This window comes from Eumetopias jubatus, unplaced genomic scaffold (genome assembly GCF_037043125.1).
Source record: "Eumetopias jubatus isolate StellerSeaLion01/CBP00866 unplaced genomic scaffold, mEumJub1_p1.0 scaffold_15, whole genome shotgun sequence".
Taxonomy (NCBI): Eukaryota; Metazoa; Chordata; class Mammalia; order Carnivora; family Otariidae; genus Eumetopias; species Eumetopias jubatus.
In genome coordinates this window covers 88,673,770-88,701,437 of record NW_028274821.1, presented here as the reverse complement: position 1 = coordinate 88,701,437, position 27,668 = coordinate 88,673,770, and the positions used below count along the sequence as shown (strand labels likewise).

The window sequence follows — 27,668 nt, the reverse complement described above, 5'->3', positions numbered from 1 at the left end:
GGATCAAGTCCCGCATCCGGCTCCTTGCTCACTGGGGAGTCTGCTTCTCCCTTTCCCTCTGCTGCTCCCCCTGCTTGTGTTTTTTTTTTTTTTTTTTTCTCTCTCTCTCAAATAAATAAAGAAAATCTGAAGAAGTAGAAGAAGAAGGAGGAGGAAAGGGAGAAGAGGCGGGGGAATAGGAGGAAGAAGACCCTTTTCTCCTGGAGTGAGAACCCAGGCAGTCATGTACTGGGAGCCATGGACCCGGTGGTCTGCAGTCCCTTCTGCCAAGCCCAAGCTGCCCACCCCCACCCCTCCTTCTGGGCCTTCTAGGCAATAGAGGCAGAGACAAAAAGGTGTTTTGAGTGCCCAATGGGGATTTTGATAGCTGGTCATTTGATCTGCACAACCACCTTGTAAACTTAACGACAATAACAGCCAGCCATTAATTATGCAGCCCCTGCTGCATACTAGACCCTGCTGGGTCCTCATAGCCAGGCCTGGGGGGAGTGCTTTAGATTGGGTTTCCCCAATCTAAAGTAAATCTGTTCTGCTCTTGGTGGGGGAGCCGAACATACACATCGGATTGTCTCCAAATGCCTCTCTAGACCTTTTCTCCTTCACTCAACAACTCTCGCCTCTGGCAGGTGCCTGATGGGAGCGACTTCCAAGGGCCCATGGTTGGGCGGGGGAGGGGGGAGGCCAAGGCGCTATGCGAACGCTGGGACCCTCACGCCTCTTCAGAAAGGACTTTGCAGAATCATGAAGACATCAGGGCTCTGATGTGGGACTCGAGGTGGTCGAGGTTCACGCGGATGGCCTAAGATAAGATGCCTAAGCCCCAGAAAGTGGCCCCAGGCTTGGGTTCCTTCCTGCTAGACTCCAAGTCCCTGACACTCACAGAGCTCTGGATCCAAGATCTTGGGTGGGTGCTATTACCCCCGTTTTACGGATGAATAAACTAAAGTTCACTGAGTCCATCAGAGCAGGAAGTGGAAGGAGCTAGCTGCCTGCAGGGCCAGGAGCTCCGGGGGACGGGGACCGAGAGTGAGGAACTGTCCCCGCCGCCCGGCGGGGTGGGTGGGCGTCCACTCAGCGTCGGGGGAAGCGAGCCCCAGGCCAAGCCGGAAGAAGCCCGGGTCGGATCCGAGTCCAGGGCGGCTCGTAGGCGCCCGGGGGTTCCAGTCACCTCCACCGGCCGGGGAACTCGGGCAGCGGCCGGCCGGGGCGCGCAATGGGGCGGAGCTCGGACGGCGCCCAGCGGCCGCGGGCGGGATCGCAGGGCGGAGCGGGGCCATGCCGGGCCGGGGCTGGCAGAGGCGGACCCGCCTTGGGCCGGGATCGGGTTTGCGGGGTCGGGGGGGGGGGCGGTCCGCACCCTCCGCTCCACCCGGGCCGGCCGCGGCCCCGGGGTTACCCTCCAGCTCACTCTCCGGGTCGCGCCGCGGTCCTCCGAGCCCACAGGAGGCGCTGTCGCCACCGGTCGCTTTCCTGGCCGGCGCAGGCCGGAAGTGCGAGGGTCACCTCCGGCGCGGAGCAGCGGGGTGGGCGGCGGGGCGCGGGGGCTGGACCAGCAGAAGCCAGGTCAAGCCCGCGGCTGCCCGAACGCGCCCAGTCTGCTTCTCGGCCTCCCCCGAAGGTGCGGCCGCCCTGCCGCGCCCGAGGCCGGCGCGATGCCGTTCCTGCACGGCTTCCGGAGGATCATCTTCGAGTACCAGCCGCTGGTGGATGCGATTCTGGGCTCCCTGGGGATCCAGGACCCCGAGCGGCAAGAGCCCCTGGACGGGTAACTAGTTCCCTTGCCGCCGGCGGGCCGACCCGGCGCTGCTTCCCTAGAATTGTCACCGCAAGCGCCGTAGGGGTGGCTGTGTCCCCACCGTACGGGTGAAGAGGCAGGTGGAGGCCGGAGTTGTGTTGCTTCGAGCGGGAGCCCCTGCACCCGGCCCAAATGTTGCCCTTTGCAGGGCGGAGCGTGCTCCAGGCCCGCGCACGGAGGCCGGGAGGGTTGGAGTGCCGGCAGGGCCTCTGCCTCGGTGCCCCACCCAGTGCCCAGCCCGCCTGCTGCCGGTTGCGAGGGAGCAGGGTGGAGTCTGTGAGGGCCTCAGTTTTTACCCCAAGCAGTGCGAAGATGAGCTCTGTAGCTGAGCTTGCCTTTCACGTAGACAAGAGCAGGTGTATCCGCGAACCCGTGGGAAAGGTGTTCAGGGATACAGCCGTGAGCTAAACAAAACCCCCAGCGTCGGTGATGCTTATGCTTCGGAGGAGAGAGACACGAGCATGAGTCAGGTGTATGTACATTGGGTGTAATGGAGACAAGAGCAGAGGAAAGCGGAAGCAGGGCTGTGTTTCTGGGATCCGTTGGAATTTCAAACACAGTGGGTATTACGCGTCTCTCTAGGGACTTCGGTGGAGACAGGCTTGCTTCATCACTGCTCTGTTCACTTGGAGGCTTGTTCTGAAAACACAGTGTAAGGTGTTTCCTTAACTCGGAGACTGTCCTGGGGGAGGACAGCAAAGCGGGTGCTGCATGGCCTTTTGTAGTCCCAGAATTTTTGCTTGGTATCGGTGGTGCACTGGGCACCCTCCCGGGCTGGGGAAAGAGACGGAATCCGGCCCAAGCAGTAAGGATGGCACCTTGATCCTGATAATTGAAGGCTTGAAGAGGGATGAGGCTAAGGGGAGTGGGGAGCGTTGGTGAGGAAGGGAAGCCTCACCCGGAGGAGGTGGCGGCCTGTGAAGGAACTGTGTACCGGTTCACGGAGCTGTCCCTGGGCCTGCGCTTTTGGGGAAAGCCACAGAAGTCTTGGAGGTTAGGGCTGGTGGGCAGGTAGGATGGGGGCTAGGGTGTGAAGGGCCATGTGTGCGCACAGCCTTCTGGGGACAGGGGGTGGGGGCGTGGGGTAAGCGTCTCTGAGTGTGAGTGCGGCAGGAGGGCCTGGGCGGCCCCGGCTGCCAGGGTTACCTGGTCTGGTCTGGCCGCCTTGGCAGCTCAGGGATGGTCAGTGTCAGGGGAAGGGGTGTCAGCGTCCACTTCTTGCTCCTGGCTCTGCAAAGGCTCCCTTCAGGCCCAGCAGCACAGCTGTGTGAGGCTTTGTACCCGAGCCAGGGACCAGATTGTCTGGGCAACTGGGGAGGAGACTGGAGTCAGCCCCAGTTCTTTCTCAGCAAACCCGAGGAGTCAGCTTGAGTTAAAAGATCCAGCTTGCTCTCTTGCTACCACAGGCCTTTTCCAGAGACTTTCTGCCCCACAGAACCAGGGCCCTGCCTTGGAGGGAGTGGGGGTGATGACAGCAGAAGACCACCCACCCACGGGGTGCCCAGGCTAGCTGGCCTCACAGCTGCCTCCCCCCAACTGGTCCACCCCTCTGCTGCCCCAGGCCCAGTTACGTTGCCAGCGAGGAGAGCCGAATCCTTGTGCTCACTGAGCTGCTGGAGAGAAAAGCCCACTCTCCGTTTTACCAGGAAGGTGTGAGCAATGCCCTGCTGAAGATGGCCGAGCTGGGGCTGACCTGGGCGGCCGACGTTCTCCTGCGCCACGGGGCCAACCTCAACTTTGAAGGTCAGCTGGAGCCCAGAGGGGCTGGGGAGGGATAGGTGGCTTAAGGGTGGCTCTGCCTTTCTGGTTCTCTTGGGAGCCGCTTCCCTTATTTCTTCCATGCGTGGCAGCTGAGGAACCCCATCCCCCTGTGGGCTTTCAAATGGCTCTGACCCCCTCTGGTCCGAGAGTGAGTTTGTTGCTGCCTCCACCATGTGCTTGATCAGCAGACTTTCCCAGCTAAATCCCCGCTTCCATTAACATGAAAATGCGGCTGCTGGCACTGTGCCCAGAGCTCAGGGAGAGCAATTTTCTGCCAGTTATTCTGAGCCATCTCGCATTTTTGCCCATGCCACAAGGAGGGGGGATAACACAGAAGTGACGCTGGGTATGAATCACGGCAGGGACCGGTTAGCTTCTAGCCTGGAGGTGCCAGGGGATGGAGATGGAGCCATTTTCCTTTCCTCTGTGGCTTTCTCACTGGGGAGGGCAGGGTCAGCCAGGAGACATGCAGGGCTGACTCGTGACCAATGCAGGTCTTTGAGCTGCCACAGTATGTGGCTGGGCACGCCTCCCCTCCCCGTGTGAGGACAGGCACAGAGGGCGCTAGGCTCGGGGAGGGCCAAGGAGCCCAGGGTGCGGGCTGTTATGAAGTCAGTCACTTGGAGACTGGCTTCGAGAACGTGGCTGTTACTGTGAGGCTTCAGGAGCCGTCGTTTGAGGTGCCTCTTCCCAGCAGCCTGAGAAGAGGCGCCCTTGTCTTACGGTTCCATTTTACAGAAGAGACTAAAGCCCAGACAGAGGGGCTGCCTGCCCCCGGGACCCTGCCCTAGGTCTGACTCCAGCGCCTGTGTTCTGGTCTCTGCTGGGGATGGCTCTGTCCGGACCCCTCACGGTGCCAGAAGCCCAGGTCTCCGATGGGAGGGCTGGGGCGAGCCAGAGGCCGGGTGCGGACAGGCAGGCCTGACACGAGCCATGTCCGTGCTTTCAGACCCTGTCACTTACTACACGGCCCTGCACATCGCTGTCCTGCGAAACCAGCCAGACATGGTGGAGCTGCTGGTGCGCCACGGGGCGGACATTAACCGGAGGGACCGGGTAAGAGCCGGGTCCGGCCTGCTCGGAAGCAGGGATGTGGTGGGGGGAGGGGCCATGAGCAGCCTCCCAGGCCCCCCGGGCCCACTCAGTTGTGCTTTCTTGGCTCAGATCCACGAGAGCAGCCCCTTGGACCTGGCCAGTGAGGAGCCCGAGCGCCTGCCCTGCCTGCAGCGCCTCCTGGACCTCGGAGCGGATGTCAACGCGGCTGACAAGCATGGTGGGTGCCTCCCAGGGGAAAGCAGGGTGCCTTGTGAGGGAAACCCAGAGCACCCTAGGGCAGTGGCTAGGCATACAGGCTGGATGCAGCCTGTCTGATGACACAGCGCAGCCAGGCTCACAGTGGATTTTGTTGACCTGCAGAGGCTTTTGGGAAGTGGTGCGGCCACTGGCCCCACACCAGCTCCTTGAGGTCTGTCTGTAGGATGAAGTGGGGCATGCGTGTGGTCAGATTCTGGGGCGGGGGTCGGGGGGAGCCATGACTACTTCTTGGCAAAGACTCAGGTCTCAGGTGGCATCTGAGTGTCCTGAAAAATCCCACCTCTTCTGTCCACTCTGCTCCTGGTTTTGTGTGGGTGGAAAGAGAATGACCGCAGACCGGTCACCCTCAGCCTTGGCTGAGAGGTCAGTCATTTTTAAAGGGGCACCTGGCTGGCTTCAGTTGGTAGAGCAGCACACGACTTGATCTCAGTGTTAGGAGGTGAAGCCCCACGTTGGGTGTCGAGGTTACTTTAAAATCCTTGGGGCGCCTGGGTGGCTCAGTGGGTTAAGCAGCTGCCTTCGGCTCAGGTCATGATCCCAGGGTCCTGGGATCGAGCCCCGCATCGGGCTCCCTGCTCCACGGGAAGCCTGCTTCTCCCTCTTCCACTCTCCCTGCTTGTGTGCCCTCTTCACTGTGTCTCTGTCAAATAAATAAAATCTTTAAAATAAATAAATAAAATCCTTGAAAACAAACAAACAAAAAAAAGTTCACTTTCTCATCCTGAGTGGTTTCCCTTGCACCTCAGGGGTTGCCCTGACCTCAGCTTCCTGGTCCCCACTCCTCCTCATTCTCTGTCTCCTGTAGGAAAGACTGCTCTGCTCCACGCCTTGGCCAGTAGCGACGGGGTGCAGATTTATAACACTGAGAACATCCGGCTCCTACTGGAAGGAGGTGAGACTCGTCTGCAGGCTGTTCCTAGGCCTTGCCCTTCCCTCCCACCATTACACACGAAGCACTACTTTGCAGGGGTTTAAGACCTCCCATCTTCTCTTTTCCTGACTGGCTCTTGTAGGCGCAGATGTCAAGGCCACCACCAAAGATGGGGACACCGTGTTCACCTGCATCATCTTCCTGCTTGGTGAGACCGTGGGAGGGGACAAAGAGGAGGCCCAGATGATCAGCCGCTTCTGCTTCCAAGTCACGCAGTTGCTGCTGGCCCACGGGGCCGACCCCAGCGAGTGCCCAGCCCACGAGTCGCTCACACACATCTGCCTCAAGAGCTTCAAACTGCATTTCCCTCTCCTGCGCTTCTTGCTGGAGTCCGGAGCAGCCTATAACTGTTCCCTCCATGGTGCATCCTGCTGGTCTGGCTTCCACATCATCTTTGAGCGGCTCTGTTCCCACCCAGGCTGTGCTGAAGATGAGAGCCACGTGGACCTCCTGCGCAAGGCCGAGACCGTCCTGGATCTCATGGTGACTAATTCCCAGAAACTTCAGCTGCCTGAAAACTTCGATATCCATCCTGTGGGCAGCCTGGCAGAAAAGATCCAGGCCCTTCACTTCTCCTTGAGGCAGCTGGAGAGCTATCCTCCGTCCCTCAAGCACCTGTGTCGCGTTTATATCCGGCTCTATCTCCAGCCCTGGCCTGTGGATGTGAAGGTCAAAGCCCTACCTCTGCCCGACAGGCTGAAGTGGTACCTCCTTAGTGAGCACAGCGGTGCTGTTGAAGAGGACATCTGACCATTGCCAAAGCGAAGGGAGCAGGGTCTGGGCAGCTCAGTCTCCCGGTGGATTTTGGTACCTGCGGCGGCCTTAGGGGAGAACCTTCTGGCCTTCTGTCAGAAGGTGGAGGTTGGGGGACGAGACTTGATCCTCACTGCGTACCAAGAAAACCAGGGGGAGCCCAGCAGCTGCAGTCATTCCAGTGGGAAAAGGCTTCGTCTTCCAGGGGGACTGCCCCTCTCCTGTTCGGCAGAACTCCCAGTCTCAACCGCATTGGGAAAAAGGACCGGGTTTAGATTTGGGACGAGTGTACACCCTGTTCATCTACGGGGAGCATCAGGCAGGGTGGCTCTGAGCCTCGGTCCTGAGAACTGCAGGAGGCTGGTCTGTCTTGCATGGGGCCCAGCTGAAGTCAGAAGGAAGCACGGCGGGCCTGCGGGGGCACAACCCCACTGAGGCCCTTCACTCCCACCTTGCCCCATGCTAGATTACTAGGTCACTTACAAAAGTGCTTTCGGTGGGCCAGGGAGAAAGCTGAGCTGACCCCTGCCGCCTTTGGCTGCTCTGGGGCCAGGTCATCCGTGGCCCGGCCCACCAAGGCACAGGACTGGATTCCGGTGGCAGCCCTATGCCAAACCTGGGATCTTGGGGGACTGTGCCTTCTGCTAAAAAGCAATCCTGCATGACCAGGGACAGTCCTTTCCAAAATGTCTGTCTTATGAGGGGTTCATCTGATCATGAAAGCTACCAGTACTGCAAGCTGACTACTGTCCCCACTGAGCCCTCACGAAGCCGCTTCCCAGTCACGTGGGTCCTTGGGAGTTGTGTGAATGCTGGGGAGGCAAGCTGAGGCAACTAAAGGCTACATTATAAAGAAAAATGTTTCTCTTGGCCTTCAAGGTCCTTGTATGCCGTTTTGGCCCCCTCCGCACCCTCCCCCAGCCTAGGACAAAGGCTCGCACCCAGCCATTAAGAGGTGAGAGGCACGAGGGGATGGCAGCATCTGGTGGGGACAGTATCCAAGCAGCCCCGCACTGTTGTCCCAGTAAAGAAGAGCACCACTCCAGACTGGCCAGGGCCTTCCCAGTACAGGATTTACCCTTTTATTTTTTGACTGAAAATGCTCACCGAGGAGGAGCTGCAAGGCACAGCCAAGGGTGAGGCTGCAGACTTCCCTTGCTGTAGCCCGTTGTGACGGTCACGTCAGGGACACCAGGGCTCCCATCACCAAACAGGCCTCAGAACATGAGTATCCCTGGCAGCTGCAGGCTCCACGGCCTGGCTCCTCTCCTCCCCCCAAGGGAAAAAGTCCTCAACAACCGAGAGTTCTCTTCCTCTTAAGGCACCCAGGCCTGTGGCTGGAAGGCTAGGTGGTTGAAAAAGGGAGATCCAGAAAATCTCCCACTTCTGGTGGGATCACTGTATTCTCACGTGGGGAGCCCCAGGGGCCCTGGAGTCCCAGGGTCTGCACTGCCCAGTCCCAGCCTCTCAGGGCCGCAAAGCCAGGCTCCAGCCTCACGCTCTGTTCAGTGGCACCCCTCCCCACTGGGTCCCATTATGCCTTTTGAGAAAGAGTCTAGTGACGGACGGCAGACAGGTATATTTAGCAGTCTCGCTCAGCACTCCCGAACCATCATCATGGAGCCTCTGGGTCTTGCCCGGCTGCCAGCCCCCCACCCCGCACTGGTCCCTTTCTCCGGCCATCCCCTGCTCATCTCAGGGCTAAGCTGTAGACGTGGTAGATCTCATCGGGGAGGTTCTCCTGGCGCTCCTGGGCTAGGAGGCTGAGGCCTGCGCTGCGGACGATCCTGTGGACCACCTCGAGGTCCCGGCACACGCTGCTGTCCACGTCGTCCAGGATCACGCCCTCCTGGGCCATGTTGTCTTTGATGACGATGATGCCGTTGGGGCGCAGGCCCTGCTTGCAGCGCCGCAGGAACTCCGCCAGGTGCTGATCAGTCAGGTGGCCTGGGGACAGCAGAGGCTGGAGTCACGAGGGAGTGGTGCCAAGCGCGTTCATACCACTGGCCCGGTCTCAGCCTCCGCTCAGACTTACTGAGCTCTGTCTAAACGCACGGGGCCTCCCTGGTGCTCAGCAGTCCAGAGAGGCTTACCAGATCCCGTTCTCTGTAAGAGGAAGCTGGCCCAGAAGCCACTCACCCAAGGGCTGTCACAAAGTACACAACCGGGATCGCACCCTGACCTGGTGACTTCTGGGCCCTGCCCAACACCTAGGCTCCAGGCTGCCACCCCCCCCCCACCCCCGAGGCCTGGATCAGGGGGTGCATAACCAAACCGTCCCTTCCCTACCAGAGTTCCAGACAGGCTCTTAGGGACCACAAAATACAGGGCCAGACCCAGTGTGTCCCCAGCAGGGCTGTGGTGTCTGCTGTGGAGTGGGTGGCCAACTGCTGGTACAGTGGTCTGCCCGCCAGGTCAGCAGCCCAGGGAGAGCACCCCGGGTGTGCTGTGGGGCTGAGTGGGTGCAGGAGGGGCGGCAAAGCAAGGCTCACTTGCTGTGAACAGCAGGGGCAGCCGAGGCTTCGAGTTTTCCTCTTATTAAAAAGCATTTACTTATAAAAACTCATTTCCACATAATTTGAATGCAGTTATGGGTCATTTACGTTTTTTCAACCAAAAACTGTACCCAAGTGGGTCTTAACAGGTACTGACAAAGCATGGAAGGTGAGCCCAGGGAGGACTGGAGAAAGCCCTGCCCTCCTGCCCCCTACAGGAGCACTGGGGCCGCCGTCCAAAGCGGGGAGTGGGGGGGGGGGGACACGGACCCGCCCCTGCAGCGGGAGGTATGTGGAAGGTAGAGAGGGCCACGGAAAGCTCACCTATCACCCACTGGATCCAGATGACATCATAGGAGCTGGGCTCAGGGCTGAAGTCCTGGAGGCCGCAGCAGAAGTAGTTCCTCACCCTCTTGCCCTCGTCCCCCAGGTACGTCCTGGCTTTGACCAGAAAGTCTTCTGTCACATCCACCATGTCCACCACCGTGAAGAGTGGCAGCAGCAGTCGCTTGGTGATCCTGCCTATGCCAGCCCCGCAGTCCAGGGCACAGGAGGTCCCCGTCTTGTTTGGGCCTTCCTGAGAAGCAGGGAAGGCACAGATTCCGTAAGGAAGGCTCAGAGTCCGAGGGACCCTTTCCCCGAGAAGGGGCTGTTCCTCCCAAGCTCCCAGGTACTCAAATCAGGACTGGACACAGGCCGGGGGCTGGCACGGGGGGTCACCCGTGGGTAGGACCACAGCGCATTCTTGCCTGGGGGACACATTCCTAAAACGCAAGCCGACTGCCACTTAAAAGTGATTAACTTGAATTTTCGGGTGCATTTATCTCCTCTCACTCCCAACACCCCAGTAAAACCACAGGATGAAAAGAATTCAAGCTGTGAAAAATGGAAGGCCGTCAGTGATTTTCACAGATCAGGGAAGGCGGGAAGTGGGAGGGGAGACCCCACATAGCATGGGGAGCAAGCACCGGCCTCTGATGCTTGCCGGGGGAGGCTGCAGCCAGGGACACGCCAGCCTGGCACAGTGGAGGGCAGAGCAGGTCAGGAGCCAAGAGCCTGCCTTTAGCAGAACAGCCAGCACCCACAGCCCAACAGCCCGCAGACACGGCAAGAGAGCGGAGGATTCGCCCCTGACAAAACCGAACAGTTAAAGGAAGACTCCGTTCTGGTGCCCAGGAGCCCCCGCACAGCAGCCAGCTCCCATGTGGCAACCTTGAGATGGACGCCCCAGTCCGCACGCCACCCCCGCACCACCCTTCGAGGCCTGGGTGGTTGACGCCAACCGATAACCAAAGGCCCTGCGGTGGTTCCTGTAAAAGGTGGCGCCCCGCGCAGACCAGGCCGGGCCACCAGGGCCACATCCTCTGCTCCTAGGCGGCACGCCAGACCTGCCTACCCTCAAAAACCTCTGCAGGAACTTCCGGGAGCTGCTGATGTCGATGCTGGAGATGTGGCCATACCCCCCGAGCATGCCGTCCACTGTGGGCGGGACTTCCTTCCAGTACGTCTTGGCCTTCGAATAGAACTGTTTCTCGTCTTCTATCACCTCACTTGTCATGCTGTCACCAACCGAGTCAGCTCAGGCACCAAACTCAGCAACAGTGCCTCTTGAACAACAAAAAAGAGCAAATCAGCCAGGTTGAGGGCCTCAGTCTCACCGCATGCTTCACGAGGTCACACAACCCTGCCCGATGTAGAGAAATGTCCAGTGTCCCCAAAACCGCTTCTATCCCGTGGATGACAGTACCTTCTGTCTCTTGTATTCAAGTCATTTTGCAAAATTACCTTTGTACCAGAGGAGGAGACCCAGAGTCCTGGGCTTCTAGTCCTTTCCTTACTAAACATGACACCTGACCCTAGGGCATAGAGAACTCCCAATCTACACTTGAGGAAAGTGAAGCAAGGAGCCCCAGCCTTCTACCGTGGATGTTCTGGCTGATCCTGGGAGGGGCCCGGGGAGTCTGCATGCCTCCCTCTCACTCGCGAGCACAGAATGAAGCTCGCTGTGGAGCCCGGTCTTTGGTTAACCATGTGCTGGGACAGTGTACCAGGCACTGTGCCGGGAAGTGGGCAGACAGCTCCATGCACACACTGGCAGCTGCAGGGCCGCAGACAAGTACAAGATGCGGGCGCAGCACACCCGAGAGGAAGTGCGTCCCTGGGGAGCCGAGGAAGGCATCTCGCAGAGAACCACCATTAGCTGAAACAATAAGAAGAGTTCACTAAGCCAATGGGGCAAGCCTGCTCCAGGAAGACAGGTGTGAAAGGCACACACAGAGTGCCTGCAACTGGAAACACAGGGAGGGGGCACATTCGTAGATTAGACTCCCCGCTAAGAGCAGTGAGGTTGAACTACTCTAGAGTAAGCAGGGAGTGACAAGAGATGTGTGTTTCTGAAAGACTGTGTCAGCAGCCGTGTGGGCTTCGGGGGCGACAGTGAAAGCAGACACACCAAGCTGAGTGTTACCATGACAGGTGGAGGGTAACGACAAAGCAAGAGCCAGGGACTGGGGGAGGGGGAGGGCTCGGCAGCTGCACACCCAGCCAGCCCAGCCACTCATGCCAGGGAGGGACAGAAGGGTCACATCTCTATCCTGAGGCACCGGCCCCCACAACGCATTCGCCATGTGCAGGTGCTGTTCTAGTTGCTCTGAGGCTTGCTGAGACACTGTCTGACCCTCAGGGAGCCTCCAGTCCAGCGGGAGACAGAAACAAGTGGAACCAACTAAAACACAAGGCAGAAACAGACACTCACTGAGCCGAAAGTCCTGTGGAAACTCAAAAGAATGGAGGACTCCCTTCCGAATGGCAGATGGAGGAGCAGCCGAGAGAAGGCAACCTGAGCGAGGCCCTGAAAGACAGGTGATGGGGGAGGGGGGCTCGAACAGGGACAGACAGAGGGGGCAGCGCCTGTGTGCCACCCGGAAGACGGTTCTGGGGACGGCCTGGGCTGGTTGGAATGCAGGAGAGGGTATTATGGGAGATGAGCTTAGACAGGCCGACTGGGCCTGGATCACAGGAGGCCCCAACGATAGGCCGGCGGCCATGGGCCTAGCCCGTTGGTAATGGAACACGAATCAGCTGAGAGTTTCCGAAGGGCCCTAGGTGTGCCAGGCTGTAAGCGGCGACGGGCCCCACCGGCAGAGTGGGGGCCGAGTGGGGGCGGCAGGAACCACTGGCAGTGGGGACGCGCAGCAGCGTCGTGGGAAGACAGCTCTCAGCTTAGGGGTCACATCCTCAGAGGCCCTCCCTGACGGGCCCCGCTAAGGTGGCTTCCTCCAACACCCCAATCCAATCCCCACGTTTTCCTGCCTTCAGAATGTGTACTTCTATCTGAAATTATACTGTTTACTTGCTGTCTAGCCTCCACTGGGACGGAAGCTCCAGAGGCGCAACCTTGCCTTTTCACCACTGTTGTCCCCAGCACCAAGCCCACAGAAGCCCCTTGGTGCAGGGGTGAAGGCCCCCACCGCCCAATCCACCAGGAACACTGCACGACTATGCTCCTGGCGCTTCACTCCCTCCACCTTTACACCACTCCACTGGGTGGTAGTTAAGTCACTGAGTCCTGGAACACAGGGTGACAGCAAAGCTTCACGTGGGACCCCAGGGGAGTGCTCAAAACAAGTGAAAAACCTCTAGGATGGAGGAATGCCTTAAGGGCTTCAAGAGAAGTCATCTGATGGGAAAGAGAAAAGTGCCCTGAGGCCAAGCATACGGCCCTTGATATGTAATTCAGAGACTGACTATAAGGAGAGAAGGAAAGGGAACAAAACACGAGAAGAGGTGAAGAATTTTCATTGGCCACGTTTGTCACTAATCCCCAATGCACAACTGTACTCTAAACTTGTCCTAGAAGATAAGGAACCTTCCAGAAGCAGCAGGCCCACCTCAGCCCAACAACTCAGGAATACTCTTCACTGATGCAATCCTGCGTCCACCGCGGTCAGCCCTTTCCAAGGACCGCAGCTAGCCAGCGGAGGCACTGGGGGAGGGTCCCCCTCCCCATCTCCTGGCTCCTTCCTGGATTCGGACATTCCTCACGGACAAGGCCATACTGGCCCTCTGAGGAATCAGAAGAGAAGCGGCAGCATCCACGTGCCCTAACAGGTCCAGTTCTTAGACCTGTGACTGTCACTGTTTCCGCCCTCTAGAGCCCTTCTGCTGTGTGGAGAGTCCTCCAATCCCCTTCAGATTCTTGAATCAGTTCTCCGGCTGACGCTCCAGCTTCCCTGTTCAGGTTACAAGGGTCTGGGACCACAGTGAAGGCAAGTTTCAACCACTGTGTCAGCTGAAGGGTCCTTTGGGGTAACAGGCCGGCGGCGGGGGCGGGGGGGGGGGAACGCTGGCTCTAAATACAGCATCCCCTCAGCCTGGCTCGCCGCCATGTCCCACACCAGTGGGGGAAAGAGAAAGTGGCACACTGCTCAACAAGAATGACAGCGCTGAGTCACAGGGTAAAGCAAAAGAACGCAGAAACCTGCTGATAGCCAGGAATGCTATCATTCCTATATCACATACAGCGCTGTCCCTGCGAGCTGACAGGAGAGAGGGCCACCGGCCTGAATGTCGCCACAGAGCTCAGTCTGGGGGCTGCCCGGCCCCCGCCAACAGGCCCCACAGTTGCCATGCCGCAGCCTCTCCACCATTACCCAGGAAGGACGGCATCAAAGCCGGCTCTTCCACTCAGCACTCAGGCGGGAGCTCGGCAACACCGACCCTGTCCCCATCACTGCTCACCCATCTTGGCAAACTGCTGGTTTTGTCTTATCTATCTCCCCACCGGCCTGGGAGCTCCTTGGAGCACAGTGGCAACAACCCTGAGATGTATCACCGTATTTCTCTTGCGTCCCACGTAGCATTCAACAAAAAGTTCACTCCCCACGAAATGAACGCAATAAATGTGGGGCCACTCGCCTCCCTGTACTCTCTCTGCCTGCCTGCCTTCCCTCCCAAGGAGGTCAACTTCCTGGGGACAGGGATATGACCTCATTCCCGATTAGCCCAGCACCGGACACAAAGCGGGGGAATGCTAATTGGTTGCTGAATGAACCAAAGAATGAGCTTTGTGGGGCCACGTTTTCCACTTTTGAGAAAATCCTACAAAAATCCAACCATTCAAAACTGGTAACACTGAAAGCCATTACCGACAATGTAATTTTTTTTGCTTTACCAAAAGCCTTACAACATGATTTCTTTAAATGTCAAGGTCCTCTGAATAATCTAATTTACAAGAACTCCACTTACAGGCAGATTCTAGGAACAAGCCAGGGGAGGAACATCCAGGCCAGGAAATGGCAAGTCTAATTTTGACATTTGTTCCAACAGCTGATTCATTAGTAAATGTGACTCCCTGGGGCACTGTCTACACCTTGCCTCCTGGTGTCCAGATTGGATTGGGCACGAGGTCCCCAGGGGTCACAGGGAACAGTGGGGTTGTCAGTCAAATAGCCGAAGTCCTCATATAGTCTGCCCAGGCCGTGGTGAGGAGCTACATGGCTGCAGGGGTGGGAAAGGGCCTGGGCACAATCTGGCTTTGTGTGCACTCTCGACTAGCTTGGACGGGAGAAGCCTTTGCTCATAGCGGACACTGTTCGGCAGACAGAATGTGTTGTGCACCATTCACAGTCATCTGGCCACCTCCTCTTCCCCTCCGAGGTGTTGAGGGGGACAGGTGGGCAGCCGCCCCAGCTACTACTTCTCCCAGGATCCATGGAAAGGAACGGTGTTTAAACTGTCACTGACAGTGGTCTGGGGAGGCATCGCATCCACATATTTACCAGTCTCTAAGAAAAAGCCTGAAATTAACAGGAGACAAGAGCCTGCCTGAAGTTACCTCCTCCCTCTTGCAGCCTGCTGAACAGGGCCTGTTCTCCCTGGATCTGAGACAGCAGCTGGACATATGGGAATGGCAAGGTGCTCTATGAAAAAGAAAGGGAAGGAGGAAGTAAAGAAGACTGAAAAAGGCTGGGAGCGGAAGGGAGATGGAGTGTTTAAAAACAAACTAAGGCTCTGGTGGAGTCAAATGAACCACGTCCGAATCCTGGCTTTGCTTCTCTCCGACTGTGTAAGCTCAGACAAGACACTTAACCTTAGTTAGGAGGTAAGTTCCTTTATAAAATGGGAACAGCAATGTTGACTTTACAAGAACGCTGTGATGATTAAAGGTGGGTGTGAAAGCATCAAGTGATCTGTACAGTGGCAGGCACGTATCATCTCAAGTTTAGAAATCTCTGTCAAAGGAGATTTTCACCAATTCTCTGCCAATTGTAGAGGTCAAAAGGGAAAAATGCAGTGAAATGCCCTAGAAACTGTAGTGTTGGGGGTGCCTGGGTGGCTCAGTTGGTTGGGCGACTGCCTTCGGCTCAGGTCATGATCCTGGAGTCCCGGGATGGGGTCCCACATCGGGCTTCCTGCTCAGCGGGGAGTCTGCTTCTCCCTCTGACCCTCTTCCCTCTCGTGCTTTCTATATCTCATTGCCTCTCTCTCTCAAATAAATAAATAAAATCTTTAAAAAAAAAAAAAAAGAAACTGTAGTGTTGGACACACCTAAGAGATTATTACTGTGATGCTAGGGGTCAACCCAGCAGACACACAGCTCTGCAAACGTACAGGAGGGGAGTGAGCGTCCCATCCCTGCGAGCACAGAAACACTGCAGAGATTCTGGAGCCGCTCTCTTTGCGACTCTATGGCTTCTGCTCCCCACCAAAGCATTCCACATGTACTTCCAGCCCTCCCCGCAAACCCAGTTGAGGGATAGAAAACCATTCCACTAAAGGAGTGATGTGCCTTAACACAAACACACACAGGAAACCCGGAACAGCATAAGGAGGGAATCCAGACTTCTTAAAACAGTCAAGGCCCTAGTCGTCCAAGGGCTCAGCCCCTCTCCCTGGGCAGTGATTCTATACATCCAGACCATCTGCAAGACTACCCCACCCCACCGTCAGGGCCTCCGACACCAGCTGTTTCTATCCCAGAGCGATCCCGCCGTTGATGGGCAGCAGAGCCGGGCTGGGCCTTTCGTTCGATAGGACAGCCCCTCCGCAAACTGGCTGACCTTGGCTCCAAGGGCTCTCGGCGGCGAGCTGTGTTGTGAGCGACACCAGTGTCGAGCCATTATCTGGGGTTGGGTCCAAGGTGAAATAGGATAGCAACTCCCATGCAACGGGCACTACGCTGTGCCCAGCTCCGACCTGAGCGTTTTACTGCGTCCTGACACCTACCCTCCGAGTGCGTGCTCTCCTTAATCCCCGTTTCTCACAGGGGAAACTGAGGCTCAGAGAGGGAAGGGTCTAGCTACGGCCCCGAGACGGCGCGGGGGAGTGCCCCGTCCGGGGTCCGGGCGCCTCGGGCCTTCCTCCTCCACCCGCCGCCACCGGCGGCCCAGGTCCGACCACCCGGGGGCGAGCACGTGGGGGCCCGGGCAGCTCGCGCCGGGTCACGTGACAAGCCGGGGCCGCAGGGCGCCGAGGCAGTTGGGGGCCGGGACCTCCCTTCCCCCGCCGGCCACCGCTCCCCGCTCCGCCTCGCGCTACTCACCCCGGGCGGGGGCTCCCGGGACCCGGGAGAAGAGGACGGGAAAGAAGAAGGGAAGGCGGCCGGGGGCGGCAGCGAAGAACCCACAAGCCCACCACCAGCTCCGCCAGACCACCGACAAACACTACACCCCGCGGCGCGCGCTGCCTTTGTCCGCACACGTCACTTCCCGGCGCCGGCGTGCGGGGCCGCGGCTAGCTCCGCCCCAGGCCGGTTGGCCCCGCCCCATGGGCGGCTGACCTCGGTTGACTCTTGGGTCCCCGGAAGGACCTCTGGACTTCAAAGAGCCTCAGCGCCGCCGAGCCGCTCCTGCCTCCAGCGCGTGCACCAGTCCGGTTAGAGGCCGAAGGCTGGACTTTTAAAAAACGAGAGTTCTGTGGGTTTTCCCCTCGGTATGAAGGGGCGGGAGTTGGGGGGGGAGGGAGCCTTATTCCTCAAATCGTACCCATAACAATTTGCATCTTAAAATAATATACAGATCCACAAAGAAAGAAATACCCTTGACAGTGCCAAGGGGTTGTTACCCCAAATAAACAGAACAAGTACTTGAGGTTTTCCATTCCAAAAACCTGCCCTCCCATAGGCTCCTCCCATGTATAGAAATTTTGGTGGGGTCCCCGAAACAACCTTGATGGACTGTGAGTTTGCAGGTGGGTAGGCCTTGTGAACCTCTCCAAGCCTCAGTCTCCTCTTCTGCCAGTGGTAAATGCGTAAGATAGGGGCGCCTGGGTGGCCCAGCTGGTTAAGCGTCTGCCTTCGGCTCAGGTCATGATCCCAGGGTCCTGGGATTGAGACCCCCATGGGGCTCCCTGCTCAGCGGGGAGTCTGCTTCTCCCTCTGCCTGCAGCCTCCCCTGCTTGTGTTCCCTCTCTCTATCAAATAAATTAAAAAAAAAAAAAATGTGTAGGATATTGCAGGTCAAGCCTTCAGCACTGTGCCTGCAGCGGGCTCTCAGTAAACACAATATTTATGATAAGCTCATTTTTCCTAAGCCGATGCCCTGGTCTCAGATTTACAGTGCCCTCCTCTGGGAGGAGGAGATTGGCACACAGGAGATTCTTAAAAGTGTGCTTGCTGGAGCGCCTGGGTGGCTTAGTCAGTTAAGCCTGTGCCTTCGGCTCCAGTCCTGGGCCCAGGGTCCTGGAATCGAGCCCCGCATCGGGCTCTCTGCTCAGCGGGGAGCCTGCTCTCCCTCTCCCTCTGCCTGCAGCTCCCCCTGCTTGTGCTCTCTCTCTGTCAAATAATAAATAAAAAAATTGTGTTTGCTCTAACAAAGTGAAAGCTATGGGGGGGGGGAGTGCTGACTGCTGTTGAGTCCCCTAACTCTGGTTATGTATATATTATATGGCATCCTCTCCACAGTACCCCCGGCCAGACTTGGTTCCCCTGGCCTGGGCCCTTCTCCCAAGCTTGATTGTCCATGTCTCTAAGGGAAGGGGATAAATCCTGAAAAATCTCAAGTGCTGGGTGTGTCTATAATCTTCCTTTGGGGGCAGCTCTGAGCCCAGCTCTTTTAGGGGTGCCTAAAAATCCACCCCCACCTTTTTTTCCTGTCAATGGAAGAGAAAGTCCCTTCCCTACACCTGGACTCTGAGGCCTTTCCAGATCTGGACAGCCCTGACCTCAAAGCCTCTTGCATCTCTGAATTCCCAAGCCTTGCACACAGTAGTTGGTCAAGAAATGTTTGCAGCATGCAAGAGCTGGAGGGCTCCTTAGAAATCATCTAGTTAGTCCGGTGTTCCTCATCCATTTTTTAAAAAAACCCGCATGCTCTTAGAATAAATATAAAAAATGTTCACCTTTCCCACTCTATATTCTAACTTCCTGAGGTATATGCCCTTCCATCCCTCCTTGAGGAGTATTTGCAGAGAATGGAAATGCATCAGCTATGATGCCTCCTCCAGGCAGACTCATAATAACTGTAACATGATACCATGGCAGCAAAAGTACTGGTCCAAACAATCCTTCTCCCCCACTCAAGTTTCACAGTACAGGCTTCTCCCCTGCCTCCTCCCAGCCGAGAGTCCCAGATGGAGCCCTGAGAACGGACAAACTCATCCAGCATTGTGTAGCAAACGGAAGCAGAGCCTGGATTTGAAATCAGTTCCCTTCCAGGCCCACTGCATTCTTACTGCTGTACTTCCAGAGCTGCCCAGCCCAAACTTGACCCACCTGGGTGTCGCAGACCCAGAGAGGGGAGTGGGACCCCGGGCCCTCTGCCCCTGGCTTGGGCCTGGTTGCCCTTGTCGGGGGTCCCACCGCCCCCTTGTGAGTGCAGCCTTGACATCCTGAGCACAAAGCCCCACCTTCTGTCTCCAGGCCCACAGTTCCTCCCATGGCCTTGGGTGAGGGGCGGATCGCAATGACCCTGAAGAGGCCCAGGAGGCAGCAGGGAGTGTCCAGCAGAGGGACCAGGCTGGGAAGATGGGGTCTCCCAAGGACCAGCCCACTGGTTAGGGGGCTCTAAACTCAAGGGACCTTCTCTGGACCCACCCAGAAGCCCCCTGCGGTGAGTGTGACACCAGGAGACAGCTCAGAGCTGAAACAATCTGGGAGTGGGGTGCGATAGGGAGGAAGCAGGCTCCAAGACCCCCCAGTGTCAGAAGCTGGGGGCAAGTGTGGGGCTCTGTCTCCCAAAGGGCACGTTTGTTAAAAATATGTGTCTTGGGGCTCTTGGCTGAGTAGCTCTGGTAGAGCTTGCCACTCTTGATCTCGGGGTTGTGAGTTCGAGCCCCACGTTGGGGGTAGAGATTACTTAAAAATAAAATCTTAAAAAAGAAAATATATGTCTTGGCCCCACCCCAGACCTACTGAGTCAGAATCTGGGGCATCTGTATTTTCAACAAGCTCTCCACCCAAGGGGCCCTGAGGCCCCAGCAGGACTGGGCAACCACTGGGCAGGTCTCTCCTTTGGAGCTGGTTCCAGGTTTCCTAATTCCCAGGGGAGTGCTAATAGCATAATAGGACTTGAACACTCCAGTGGGCTAAGTCACAAGGGAGCAGGTGCTCTGTTAACCCCATTCTACAGATAAGGGCACTGAGAGAAGTTAATCAATTGGCTTGTCCAAGGTTGCAAAGCTAGTAAGTAGTGGGACTCAGACTAAATCCTAAATAATAATAATTTTTTTAAAGATTTTATTTATTTATTCGAGAGAGAGAGAATGAGAGATAGAGAGCATGAGGGGGGGAGGGTCAGAGGGAGAAGCAGACTCCCTGCTGAGCAGGGAGCCCGATGCGGGACTCGATCCCGGGACTCCAGGATCATGACCTGAGCCGAAGGCAGTCGCTTAACCAACTGAGCCACCCAGGCGCCCCTAAGTAATAATAATTTTAAAATAATAATAACAACAATAGTAATAGCAGCTAGCCTTTCGTTGAGCACGTACAGCGTGCCTGGCACTATTCTATGCCATTTACACGCGCTCGCGCCTCTAAACGTCACAGCAACGCAGAAAGGTGTGTACTCTCACGTGACCATTTTGCAGGTGAGGAAACAGAGGCTGAGCGAGGTCTGGCCTGAAGCCACTCGCTGCCTGACGAGGCAGTGGTGTTACTCCCAAACCACAAGGAACCACCCCCTCCGGGCACTATGGCCTGGGGGCTGGCCTATGCCCTCCTCTTCACTTCGCACGGCAGCCCCCGCCCCACTGGAATGAGGATGCCCTGAGCTGAGCGCAGGGCCAGACATGCCCCGGCGTCCCCCCAACCCCGGGACCCAACAGGTGGCGCCCAAGGGGCTCCCCCGCGACGGCGCTCGCGGAAGGAAAGATCCGCTACTGCCCAGGCTGCCCCCGCCCCAGCTCCGCGGGTTCCCCGGCGGCTTGAGGGCCTCGGAGGGCGGCGGCGCGTGGTGGCCGGGCGGCTCCTCGCACCCAGAGCTGGGGCTGGGCGTCAGGAGCCCCTCGCCGCGCCTGCCCGCCCTGCCCACCCTGGCCCAGAACCCGACAAGGCTGAGATCGCTCCTGCTGCCGCCCCTGCTCCTGGCCGGTGCGCCCCGGGAACCCGCACCCCGGCGCACGGGGCCTGGAGAGCGCGAGGATTCCTGCCGGGGCGCGGCCACCCTGCGCGCCCTCCTAGGAAAGTTCCTCCCCGGCAAGTGCCGGGAGCTCCTGCAGCAGCTGGGGGCAGAGCGCGCCGAACCCCGGCCTCCGAGTGAGGCCCCGCCCGGGACCCCAGGGGGCGGGGCAAGGGCGGGGCGGAGTCATTTCCGGGATGAACGCAGCTACTGTTGGTGGAGCAGGCCTGGCAGAGCCCTGGCAACGACCCCTCGAGGGCGGGTCTACCAAACCCCCTCTTGTACAGTTGAGGAAACTGAGACCCAAGGCCCTATAACTAGAAAGAGCCTAGGGGCGCCTGGGTGGCTCAGTTGGTTAAGCGACTGCCTTCGGCTCAGGTCATGATCCCAGGCTCCTGGGATCGAGCCCCGCATCGGGCTCCCTGCTCGGCTAGAAGCCTGCTTCTCCCTCTCCCACTCCCCCCGCTTGTGTTCCCTCTCACTCTGTCTCTCTGTCTCTCTGTCTCTCTCTCTCTCTCTCTCCCCTGTCGATTAAATAAATAAATAAAATCTTAAAAAAGAAAAAAAAGAGCCTAGTAAGGACTGTCCCCAAGCGAAGGCTCATATAGCTATTTCCACCTTCTCCTGGCTCCCAGCACCCTCAGCATCACAACCAAAAAGGAGTGTGTCAGAGCACTGCCACCATTCCCTCCGGTGTCCCCACGATTCCTTCCTTCCAGACCTGCGGTAAGTGTCAAGTTACCCACTGGTGGGGACAGGGTTGCCAACAGTGCTCTGAGGATGGGGGACCCTGACCACTCATGCCACGTGTGGCTTGTTTGTCTTCAAGGGGCCAGTCATGGTATTTCCAGAATAGTCTTAAGAAGATTTTGCTCCATCAGATACCTGCCCTGGGGACCCTGAGGAGAGATCACTCACAGTTCACCCTCAGGAAGGCCAACCAGTAAGTTACAGGAGACTGGAGGTAGGGGGCTGGGGAGAAACAGCATTTCTTCTTTTCTTTCCTCCTGTCTCTCATCCATGAATTTATCCATCTGTCCACCTGTACATCCGTCTATGTGTCCATCCGTGAATCAGGTCTTCTGACAAACCATTCATAAACCATCCATGAATCCACCCATCCATCTATCCATCCATCCATCCATCCATCCATCCATCCATCCGTCTATCCACTTACCTATCAATACATAGATCTATCCCAGAGCGGGTCTCCTCCCAACCTATCCAAGGATTATCCATCAACATCTATGAATCCATCCACCCATTCATCAGGTCTTCTGCCAACATATTCATAATCCATCCATGAATCCATTCAGATATTCCTGCTCCCATTCACCTATCCATCCCTGCATACATCTTCTCTGTGAACCAGGTCTTCTACAACCCATCCATTGGAATCTCTCCATCCATCCCTTCATCCATCTAGCCAGTCATCTTTCTAACCAGAAACTCTGATGATTCTATCCACCCGTCCATGAATTCAATGATCAGTCATCTACAAATCCTTCCATGCACTTGTAAATCCAGGGCACTGTCCATCTATAACTTGTCATGAAGCCATCTACGAGTCCACACACTCGCCATATACAGAGGCATTCATCCACCATCCATACATCTACCCATCCTCCTAACATCCAGTCCTTCTATTCAGACCTTTTCATTAACTCATTCAGGAGTCCATCTATCCACGAACCCACCCACCCAGTCTTCCATCTTTTTACCCATCCCACCATTCATTCGTCCATTTCTTCCTCTAACTTTTATTAGGTTTTGCTATATGTCAGATATCGGGGGAAATGAGATAAGGGATGGAGATAGGAGAAGAGCCTGGGCATTAGAGCTTACCTGGACCTCGATGCCATAGCTCTAATGAAGGGGGAAAAGAATGCAGAAAAAACTCCTTCAGCATAAACAGGCTTAAACCGAGGTGAAAGGTGAAGAGCATTGCCCATGGGTTTTTAAGACCAAAGAGAGTAAATACACAACATACATGCCATTCCTTCTCCTTCTGGACCCATGCCTGACAGTACTATTCGATCCCAGCATTTTCCCGCCACTGGGCCTCGAACCCTTCTGGACACAGTGCTCCAGGCCGACACCACCGATGGCTCAGAGAAGGTGCCAGAAGTGAAACACATTTGCCGAGCCAGGAACTTTAAATCAATCAAATAAACACACTATGTCTCACAAGATATAATAAATAAAAGTATGGAACTCGTTATCTCAAATATGACAAACAGCAGGGGTGGACGCAGTCACGGTGTTTCACATTTAAGAGCTAATACTTGAGCACCTCGTGGTGTGTGAGATTCCCTGGTAGGCCCTGCAGGGGACACCAGGGTGGATGGGAATGGGCTCCAGCAGCCTCTGATAGGAGAAGCTGAGATCTCAGTCCCCTGGGCAGAGCCAGGGCGCACCTGTGTCTAGCTCTGAGGCCAGCACAGACCAGGGGTTGATAAGCAGACAACTAACTGTTGGCTCACTAGGTCTGGGACATCTCCCGGCTGCCTGGCTCTTTTGTGGGCTGATGAAAGTACCCCTTACGTGTCCGCACAGACATAAAGATGTAGTCAGATAAATGGATTCAGATACATCAATACGTGTGCCCTTAAGGTTGAACGTGGCATTTCTGAATAACAGAGCCATGGATGGATCAAGCAGGGCCTCCCGCAGCCTTGCCCTTGAGGCTGAAATTAATAAATGTAACAATAACAGAATGCCCTTTACTGAGCGCGGGCCCCATGCCAGGCCTTGTACTAGATGCCTCCCATAAGTTATTTGATACTTACCAAACTCTTAGAAGGAGGCTATTATCATGCTTACACTATATAATACATAATTGAGCGGGGAAGACTGCAAAATGGAGGACTCGAGTGTGGTCTGCCCAAACTCACGTGCATGGGTAGAGGCGTAGCTGAGACTGATTATAAGAATAGTTTGAAGTCAGAGATGTTTACTCTGGGCACCACACACTTATTTCATCTTGCCACCCCATGTGGTGGGCACAAGGATGATCCCCATTTTACAGATAAAGAAACTGAGGCTTAAAAGAGTTAGGGTTGAAACCCAGGCGTTCTTGACGCTCAAGTTCATATCCTTCTTCCCTCTGCTGAATTGCTTGATATATAGGATTGCCAGCTCTGGAACTAAGATTCAAATCTTGGCTTAAAAAAAAAAAAAAAAAAAAAAATCTTGGCTCTACCCGTTACCGGCTGCGTGACCTTGGGCAAGTTGCAAAACATCTCTGTGCCGCAGTTTGCTCATCTGTAAAATGAGAATAACAGTCATGTTTCCCCGGTTGTGCGGGTGTAACGGGCTGATGCGTGTTGCATGCATGATCCACTGCCTGGCAGGCATGAGGTACTCCCAGAAGAGGCCAGCTACTGTGGGTGTCAGGATACACAGCGAGCGCTGGTCCAGTGGACGTGTGTTGTTGGGGTGGAATGTGGGGCTGGGGGCTCAGGCCTTGACCCTCCCCTGCCCCTCTCGTCTCTCTCAGCAGGCCCCACGGTGCACAGGCCCCCAAGCTCAAGGCTGTGCTCACCCACAGCTCCTCGGGGGCAGGCTCAGGACAGTGCAGACGGTTTTGCCCCTTCCGAGTGCGATTCGCCAATGAGACCCTGCGGGACACGGCGCTCCGCTACTGGGAGCGCAGCTGTGCAGGTAAGCAGATGGGGCGGGGCGCCCCAGGACTCAAAAGTTCCAGCCTGGAGCCCAGAGAGCAGAGACTGTGGCCCTGGGTCCTGGGAGTAAGGGCCAGCCTGCGGAGGCTAGGGATCCACTGGCTCTGCCGAGAAGGGGCCCGAACTGGCTTCTCCAGAAAGTGTCAGGAGGGCCTCGAAGACCAAGTAGAGGGTCCGAGGTCCCGCAGAGGTGTCCCAACATGGGTGGCACCGGGGAGCAGTCACAGTGGAGGAAACAATGGCTGCCCAGGCCTGGCCACCACTGAAGACTTTCTTGCTGCCACGGGTTCCCACGTGCCACAGCTGCCCACCTTGGAAGACACACACACACACACACAGCCTCCCGACTCCCACGTCTGGCCCCCTCCATGGCCTACAGGGGCTGAAGCAGGTGGCAAGGCACTTAAAGCATCTTCTTCCCATATCCATGAAGGCGTGCCTGGCTGAGGAGTTGCCCAGAAAGGTCCAGAAGATCAAACCTTCTCTCTGGGGAAGTCTGGCACTGGCTGGTCCAGCAAAGAAGCTAGGAACCACCAGGCCCGGGTTCTGAGATGGAAGTTTGCCCTCGGCTCCTTGGGGATGGATGTGGTGGTGTCTGCTTTGGCACAGTTTCCAGTGTTTTCTGAAGTGGGTGTCAAGAAGCAGGTGGGAAGAATGCGTGTCCTTGCTCTGGTATAACCTTTACCAATCCCCCCGCCCCTCTCTCCATCAGCCCAGCCTCTTCACTTCTCAGGAGCTAGCAGCCCCAGGGCCTCCAAGAGCTTGCATCTATTTATTGACCAAGTACTGTGTGCAGTTTCAGGAAACGTGGCTGTTCCAAAGCCTAGCTGTGGGTAAAGCCCTAAAATCCAGGATCCTTGCTGATTCAGGAGGGACCCTACCCAGGCCCCTTAGGGTCATAGGAAGTTGGAAATAGAAGCTGCAGTTTTGTCCAGCTTCTTGTTGTTTGACGGGGAAGCCAAAGCTTCCGAGAGCAGGTGACACAGCAGCCGAGAAGAGAGGCTGGGGTGCTCCCAGGGAGAAACCGTTTCATGGGAATGGCAGCTAGCTAGCTCAGGAGAAGCTTCCTTGGGGCCCAGTGGCCACAGGAGCTGTGGTCACATCCCAGGGCACCAGAGTGGGGCTCTCTCGGCTGACTGCTTCCCAGCCCTTTCCATCCGGAGGCAGCCATTGGGGAACTTGGGGCCCCTGACCAGCCGGAAGGGCAGCTATCGGGCAGGGAAGAGTCCTAACCCCTCCATTCCTGCGGGAGTCTCAGCATTGTCTCTGAATTTCCACGGTGGCGTGACTGGCCTTCCCACTATGGGAAAGAAGGCCCATTTGGGCCTGCAGTAGGAGTGGGTATGTGGGGGGGGGCACAGTTTGGGTGGTAAAGGCAGAAACAGTCACGCAAGATAGTTTTAAAACCTGAGCCTTCTCTGGAGACAGCCATAAGGCACTGGGGAGCCTTGGGTTGCCATGGAGACAGGGCTGTGCCCGGCCTTGCCTGCCAGAGAGGGAGGAGGGGAGAGTGGGGGTGTTGGTACACCCCCGCCCCAGGTAGAGATCTCACTGGAGCTCTCTCTCCTCCAGTCCGGCAGGGTACCATTGAGAATGGGATAGCTCCGCAGTCAATGACATCAGAAGGGGTGTTCGGGAGTGTCGGGAGATGGCTGGAGAGTTCGCCCAAAGCCCTGTGCCCCAGGGCCAAGGAGGAGGCCATGGCCAACATCTCGTTCGGCTGGGACTGCCCTGGCCTGTGAGGCTTTGGGGAAGGGGACAGGATTCATAGGCATTGCCAGGCACCCCCTCCTCACCCTGTAGACCACCCCATCCAGCAGCAGGCAGGCCAAGGGTCGCAGCCTTGAGGACCCTGCCAGCCATGGATGGACGTGGGATTCAGGGTCCCTGCAGCTCACAGGCTCCTGTCCCCCTCAGGCCCATCCAGGAGCCACCGGGTCACCTCTCTGAGGATGCCTCCGTGAAGAGCAGCCTGCCCTGCATCCCCAGGGCCACCACACAGAGGCCACGAGGTGACCTCCAAACCTTGCTGGACACCGACAACATCCTGGGGCAGGAGGGCAAATCGCCCTGCTCCTAGAGCCGGAAGCTGGTGAGTACCTGCTGACAGCCAGCCACCCGGAGAACCCCTGCCCAGTGGGGTGGCTGGGGTACCAGGTGAAGCCTCCCTGCACATGGCTAAGGGCTGGGCTCTCGCTCTGAGCTGGGTTTGGATTCCCAGCCCCATACTTGCAAGCACTGGGGGCTTTTTGCATTTGCATTCCCTCATCTGTACAATGGGGCTGACCCCCGTGCCTGCCCCCTTGGGCTGGGGTATAGAATCCCCCTGGGCCCAGGGAGCCACGTCTCCGGCCCAGAGGGACCCCGCAGCCTCCAGCTGGTCCTCCTGGTCTCTGTAGGAATCCATCCTGCCCAGCTTGGTGCTGCACACCGTCCTGAAGCCTGGATGCCCTAAGGGCTAACCAGCGCCTCCTGCCTTCCATGACACCACAGGAGGCTCCCAGGTGAATGTCTGCTGGAGCCCAAGCCCGTGGGCTTGGACGCGGGCCAGGGGGTGAAGAGAGGCCTTTCTCACCCCACAAATAAACATGCATTCCAGATGGCTGGGACCTGCCACCACGTCTCACCCCACAAGCCTCTCTAGGTGCCAGGGGTCCTGGATCAAGGAGGGGGAGAGGACAAAGTCATGGCTGGGATGAGGCTGAGGGGTGGGGGCAAGCCATCGTCAGGGGCTAGGACTTGTTCCAGGTGAACCCCTCTTCTGGGAAGGGGGAGGCCCTGCCCCACACTTCAAACCTGGGACCAAGCTTCTGTCAACCTAGATCAACCCACACCTGAAACAGGCACCTGCCCTGAGCCCCGAGCCCCGGCCCCAGCTTCCGTCTTTGACTGGAACCAAAGGCTACTTGCTGACCTCCACCGGGCAGCGAGGGTGTCCCGACTCCAACGGGGTGGACAAACGTTTGTCTTCTGCATTCCCCAGGTCCCTGGAGGGCAAGCATCCAGGGTGGGTGGGGACTAGATGTTTCTCTCCTAGTGGTGGAGGGAGGAGGAGTGGGCAGTGTTTAAAATCACATCAAGAGGTGGCAAAAGACCAGGTGGCGTTGGTCCGACCGCTGCACTGACTCAGCATCGCCAGCCCCATACTCCCGGCGGCCGGGTTTGGCCCTGCCACATCTGGGTTCCAATCTCCTGGGCGAAGTTTAAGCCCCCTCCCCTCTGCCCAAGCAGCGCTTTGGCCCCAAACCCCTCGCCAAGCCGAGGATCCAGGTCTTTATCGCCACCTCCTGGCCAGTGAGGAAACAGCCACGGAATCCACACCCAGGCACCCTGCAGAATAGGGAAGGATGGGATGGGGGGTGCTGGGCAGGGGACAGGCGG

At 57.2% G+C, this 27,668-nt stretch overlaps 3 protein-coding genes across 6 annotated transcripts; 2 read left to right on the top strand and 1 right to left on the bottom strand.

Moving 5' to 3' along the window:
* Positions 1 to 1,508: 1,508 nt before the first annotated feature.
* ASB6 (ankyrin repeat and SOCS box containing 6) lies at positions 1,509 to 9,131 on the top strand. 2 transcript variants are annotated; one of them, XM_028090503.2, is made up of 6 exons: positions 1,509 to 1,765; positions 3,357 to 3,538; positions 4,506 to 4,612; positions 4,721 to 4,829; positions 5,676 to 5,762; positions 5,884 to 9,131. In XM_028090503.2, the coding sequence occupies exons 1-6, from the start codon at positions 1,653 to 1,655 to the stop codon at positions 6,549 to 6,551; spliced, it is 1,266 nt and encodes a 421-aa protein (XP_027946304.1). In that variant the 5' UTR covers positions 1,509 to 1,652; the 3' UTR covers positions 6,552 to 9,131. The 2 variants fall into 2 exon arrangements, with proteins under 2 accessions (XP_027946304.1, XP_027946305.1); XM_028090504.2 differs by lacking the exon at positions 4,721 to 4,829 and having other exon boundaries at positions 5,884 to 6,081.
* Positions 7,608 to 16,749, bottom strand: NTMT1 (N-terminal Xaa-Pro-Lys N-methyltransferase 1). Of its 3 annotated transcripts, XM_028090506.2 has the most exons (5): positions 16,593 to 16,749; positions 11,805 to 11,900; positions 10,446 to 10,656; positions 9,374 to 9,626; positions 7,608 to 8,501 (listed from the first exon to the last, which is right to left on the bottom strand). In XM_028090506.2, exons 3-5 carry the CDS (start codon positions 10,605 to 10,607, stop codon positions 8,245 to 8,247), a joined length of 672 nt encoding a protein of 223 aa, XP_027946307.1. In that variant the 5' UTR covers positions 10,608 to 10,656; positions 11,805 to 11,900; positions 16,593 to 16,749; the 3' UTR covers positions 7,608 to 8,244. The 3 variants fall into 3 exon arrangements, with proteins under 3 accessions (XP_027946307.1, XP_087875332.1, XP_027946310.1); XM_088019206.1 differs by lacking the exon at positions 11,805 to 11,900 and having other exon boundaries at positions 10,446 to 10,654; XM_028090509.2 differs by lacking the exons at positions 11,805 to 11,900; positions 16,593 to 16,749 and having other exon boundaries at positions 10,510 to 10,588.
* Positions 16,750 to 20,275: 3,526 nt separating this feature from the next.
* On the top strand, positions 20,276 to 26,901 carry CUNH9orf50 (chromosome unknown C9orf50 homolog). Its single transcript, XM_088018959.1, is given in 7 exon segments — positions 20,276 to 20,741; positions 21,240 to 21,330; positions 21,434 to 21,547; positions 24,155 to 24,267; positions 25,860 to 26,025; positions 26,205 to 26,379; positions 26,687 to 26,901. Coding segments are annotated over 7 exon segments (1,188 nt in total). The 3' UTR covers positions 26,750 to 26,901.
* The last annotated feature ends 767 nt before the right edge of the window (positions 26,902 to 27,668 follow it).

Bases quoted from the DNA above. Each gene is read 5' to 3' on its own strand.
- ASB6 (XM_028090503.2), top strand. From the start codon at position 1,653: ATGCCGTTCCTGCACGGCTTCCGGAGGATCATCTTCGAGTACCAGCCG. The intron at 4,830-5,675 runs GTGGGTGCCTCC...TGTCTCCTGTAG, and splicing joins CAACGCGGCTGACAAGCATG to GAAAGACTGCTCTGCTCCAC. The intron at 5,763-5,883 runs GTGAGACTCGTC...TGGCTCTTGTAG, and splicing joins CCGGCTCCTACTGGAAGGAG to GCGCAGATGTCAAGGCCACC.
- NTMT1 (XM_028090506.2), bottom strand. From the start codon at position 10,607: ATGACAAGTGAGGTGATAGAAGACGAGAAACAGTTCTATTCGAAGGCC. The intron at 9,627-10,445 runs GTAGGCAGGTCT...CCTGCTTCTCAG, and splicing joins TCCTGCAGAGGTTTTTGAGG to GAAGGCCCAAACAAGACGGG. The intron at 8,502-9,373 runs GTGAGCTTTCCG...TGCTGTCCCCAG, and splicing joins CTGGATCCAGTGGGTGATAG to GCCACCTGACTGATCAGCAC.